At 42.5% G+C, this 4468-nt stretch overlaps 1 protein-coding gene across 1 annotated transcript; it reads right to left on the reverse strand.

The window, feature by feature from the left end:
* Window positions 1-2469: 2469 nt before the first annotated feature.
* LOC130966706 (protein FAR1-RELATED SEQUENCE 5-like) lies at window positions 2470-4024 on the reverse strand. Its single transcript, XM_057891524.1, has 4 exons — window positions 3993-4024; window positions 3658-3931; window positions 2982-3566; window positions 2470-2886 (listed from the first exon to the last, which is right to left on the reverse strand). The coding sequence occupies exons 1-4, from the start codon at window positions 4022-4024 to the stop codon at window positions 2470-2472; spliced, it is 1308 nt and encodes a 435-aa protein (XP_057747507.1).
* Window positions 4025-4468: the final 444 nt, after the last annotated feature.

The following is a 4468-nucleotide window of genomic DNA, read 5'->3' on the forward strand; positions in this document are numbered from 1 at the left end:
AATTCTGCAGATCGCGCACGTCACGCGTCCGCGTCGTCCACGCGATTGCGTCACTTAGCGTTTTTCGTATCACGCGTGCGCGTCGTCCACGCATTCGCGTCGTTCGTGTAGCTTCCAATCCACACGGTCGCGTCAGGCACGTGAACGCGTCACTCTGATTTCTTCCATTTCGCGCGGTCGCGTGAGCCATGCGACCATGTGACTTCTTGCTGGTCATCTCCTCAATTCCTTGTGTTCCTTGCATTTTTGCACGCTTCCTCTTCATTCTCTAAGCCATTCCTGCCCTATGAAGCCTGAAACATTTAACGCACAGATCAAGGCATCGAATGGTAATAAGAGGGGATTAAGATTAGCTAAATTAAGACCAAAGAAGCATGTTTTTAATCATAGAACTAAATTAGGAAGGAATTGTAAAATCATGCAAATCCTATGAATAAGTGGTTGAAAAGCTTGATAAAACCACTCAATTAAATACAATATAAACCATAAAATAGTGGTTTATCATGGACATAAGTTTAAGTGTGCATACACACAGGTACTTGTGCGTACGCACAAGTCAGGATTTAGCATGTGTGCGGACGCACACATCTGTGCGGACGCACACATCTGTACGTCCGCACAGGTCCCTGCACGTGACCTTATTAATGACAACTCGTTGGCAGCGATTTCTGGGCCCCCAAAATCCAATCCAACTCATTTTTTGAAGTTATTTAAGGCCAAAGTGAATAGGAATGAAGGGGGTGGAATTAGGTTTAGCTTTTATCATGTTTTAGTGTAGTTTTCTAGAGAGAGAAGCTCCCCCCTCTCTCTAGAATTAGCGTTTTTAGCTTAGTTTCCTTTTAATTTCAGCACTTTAATTCTTGTTTTAGTGTAGTTTCATTTATGTTTCTATGCTTTCTTGTCTTCATCTTCTTCATCTCTTTTGTTATTTTCTCTTTTATGTCAATCTTCATGTTATGAACACTTTCGTTATTTTAATTCCTATTAATGCAAATTTATGTTTCCATGTCATTTTTTGCTTCCTTTAGTTGTTATTGCTATTTTCTTGCTTTGGTAGCTTTAGAATTTGTTTTATTGCAATTTAATATTATTTTATTCTCATGCACACCAAGTGTTTCATAAAATGCTTGGCTTAGTTTTCACTTAGTTTTTCTCCACTCTTGGCTTGAAATTGTTGACTTTGGTGATCCTTGAGTCTTTGATGTCCATTCTTGTTTGATACATTAGAGTAGTTAGTTGATTTGGTCTCCCTTGACTCAATGTGACCCCTTAGTGTTGACATAGGACTTAGGGATTGGAATCAACTATGCCTATTTGATTTATCTTCGATGTAAGGTTGACTAAGTAGGATTAACTCTTCATAATCATCATGTGTTTGTGGTCAATAGCTAGGATAGGTAATCATAGCTCTCAATTACTTGCCAAGAGGTTTTCTTGCATTTGAAGTTTACTTGCTTTGACTTTACTTGCTTTGACTTTTATTGCTCTTGATTTTTAATTTCTTGCATGTTAAGTTTTCACACTCTTGGTTGAGAAATTGGGTGGTTTGGGTGGAATTGAGTTGTGGATGTCCATTCCGCATAGTATGGGAATGGCTAATTGGTTTGGTTTCCATTAACGCTAGTCTTTCACTAAGTAATTAGTGAGTTGACTAGGACTTATGGATTGAGATCAATTATGCCCTTTTGACTAATTCTCAAGGAGGATTAACTAGTTTGGATTGATTCCACACAATTGCCATGTTTGTGGTCCACAACTAGGATAGGAAACCTAAACTCCCCAATTCTCACCAAGAGTTGCCATTTACATTCCTTGCATGTTTATTTGCTTTCTTATAATTCCTTGCATGATCATTTAATTTCTTACTATTTACATCTCTTGCTCTCTTGCTTTCATTCCCATTTCCCCATGCTCTCTCTCATAGCCAATAATTGTACATATCATTGCAACTCCTAGGGAAGACGACCCGGGAGTTAAATACTTTCGATTTTATTTTTGTTTGCATTGTGACTATTCATTTGATTGATGGTCAAATTGTCGGGTTAGGACTATACTTACAACGCCAATTCTATTTTAAGATAAAATTCCTAACCTATGCAATTTGGCCATTGTTAATCAACAACCTTCATTGCACATGCCCTGTCGAGAATGGGAACAAACAAATAGAATATTGCCCGAGTGTAGTTTTCGGCTGCACTCCGCTCCAACTGTTTCAGGTTGGTGGTCATAACAGGGTCACCCTTTGCACACTCAAAATCAACCTCCACTTCCTTTGCACGCACGAACATCAAGCATCGATGGAAATGACGTAAAAAAATCAGTGTAACTATATCAAGACTTAACATACAGTGATGTCACAGCATGCAGCCCTCGCACCTTGAGGTCATGCGAAATCCTGCAAAGAACTTTTCTCGTATGTGTGCTGTGGTCCAACTGTTCCTCCCTTCGTATATGTCTTGTACCCATCTTTTATCGGCAACACCAAATTTCTCCACCATCTTTTGTCTGGAATGTTCCGACCTCGTAGTCTCCAAGCATGCAATCCCTAAACATCCTGGTGAATTTAGGCTTTCTAATATTGCTAATGGCATTTCGGAGTAGATGCCAAGCACAGAGTCGATGGTGAGCCTCTGGAAAAACTTGCTCGATCGCAGACTTTATTTTCCTGTCACCGTTGGTTATTATGGACACGGGAGCCTTCCCTTTCATTGAAATTTGTAACTGTTGATGTAGCCAGACATAGGTCTCTTTTTTCTCGTCTGCCACCAGTGCAACGGCAAAGACAACCGTTTGGTTGTAGTGATTCAAACCGGAGAATACTACAAGAGGTGAAAGGTATACATTTTTCTTGTACGTTGCATCAAATACAACCACGTCTCCAAATACCTGGTAATTAATTTGGCTGGTGCCGTCACACCAAAACAAATGTTGTAACACGTCCTCCCCGTCAACGACTTGTAGTATAGTGCTGGATCATTTGCCTTGCACTCTCGGAGATACCTTAGGCACGATTCCACATCTAGGCCACCCTCCCTTTGTTGCTTCGCTTTTACATTGTGCATGTCCCTTGTTGTGTACGAGATATTATGATACCCGCCAACTAGACTCGCCATAAAATCATGGATTCGCGAGACGCCTATGCCCCCTTTGCACATGTCATTCATCTGCTCGATGTCTGCTTTGCTCATCCTCCGATGGCCTAGGAGCATGGAAGAAAATCGTAACTCAAGAATGTGGTGGTTATGCGCATCTGAAAAGTACGCAACGTGCCAATGGCCTGATTCATCGTCCATGCGAAGTAGCATCCTTCCAGGGCATCCATACCGTGTCTCGGCCCTAGGCCTCTTTTGCCAGTTAGGCATCGAGTAGAACTTCGAGGATCGGTACCCTTGTCGGTGGCACACGAACTCCTGCCGTATCCTTACTTCGCCACGTTTTTCGCTTCTGGAACGTCTCGCACCGAAACCATGGTGCTTTGCATATTGCTGGTAGAACTCAAATGCAATGTCAACGTATGTAAAATTAAAGCGGAGAACATCCTCCTCGCTCAAGTTCAAAAAATCAATCTAACCTATCAATTCGCCGGAATCATGAGTCATCATCTGAATAATTGTCAGACATTCCTCCGACGCCGTCCAAATTGTCTTCCAATTCAACCACATCCCCATTGTCGATATTGGCCTCTGCATGATGGTCGTATTCTGTTTTATCTTCCTGAAAGTCGTACTCATCTGACTCCATCCTTGCAGAGCCTTCACCCTCAAACGATCTAACTCCGTGGTCTGCTCTGTCGGGCATTTGTGCTTCCTCGGCAACACGCACGCCCCCAGTGGTATCTTTATCCACGGCAACCCTGTGCCAAATAGCAACAATGCGGTAATTTAGCGAAACACGCAAAATTGGGGGATGTCCTTCAAATAAAATTGCAGACCTATGACAAAACAAAGGGAGATATTTGTAAATCAAGTGAAGGGTGATAATACAATGGGTACCTTCTTTCCATTGATGGAGATGGCAAAGCCATCAACTGCCGAAGACAACCGATAATGCAGATCAGGTACCGTCGTCGTCAGAGGTGAGGTTGTTTGTGTGCTTGGATCCACCTAAACAGAATCATTAACACTAAGTGGGGGGGGGGAAGAAGTTAGCTGAGTGGGAAGGTTTCAGTCGTTCTCGGTGGTGGAGATAGGAAGGCACGATGCGATTGCGACGGAGGGGGAAGGAGAGGAAGAGGGTGTGATTGCGACGCAGGGGAAGGGGAGGAAGAAGGTGCGATTGCAACGGAGGGAAAAGGGGAGGGGAAGGGGAGGAAGAGAACCTGGGCTGGAAGAGGAACTTAGCGGCAATAATAGTTGTTAACCAAATGCTGAGTGTCCATCTAATTCTGACCATTAAGTTAAATGTATTCATTTTAAAAATTCTAAAAGTGGCCCCTCTAACTTTTACGAAATTGCAGAAAATACCCACC

Source organism: Arachis stenosperma, chromosome 3 (assembly GCF_014773155.1).
Source record: "Arachis stenosperma cultivar V10309 chromosome 3, arast.V10309.gnm1.PFL2, whole genome shotgun sequence".
Lineage (NCBI taxonomy): Eukaryota > Viridiplantae > Streptophyta > Magnoliopsida > Fabales > Fabaceae > Arachis > Arachis stenosperma.

Bases quoted from the DNA above. Each gene is read 5' to 3' on its own strand.
- LOC130966706 (XM_057891524.1), bottom strand. From the start codon at position 4,024: ATGGCTTTGCCATCTCCATCAATGGAAAGAAG. The intron at 3,567-3,657 runs GTTGAATTGGAA...TTGATAGGTTAG, and splicing joins ATATCGACAATGGGGATGTG to ATTGATTTTTTGAACTTGAG. The intron at 2,887-2,981 runs GCAAATGATCCA...ATTAATTACCAG, and splicing joins GGTATCTCCGAGAGTGCAAG to GTATTTGGAGACGTGGTTGT.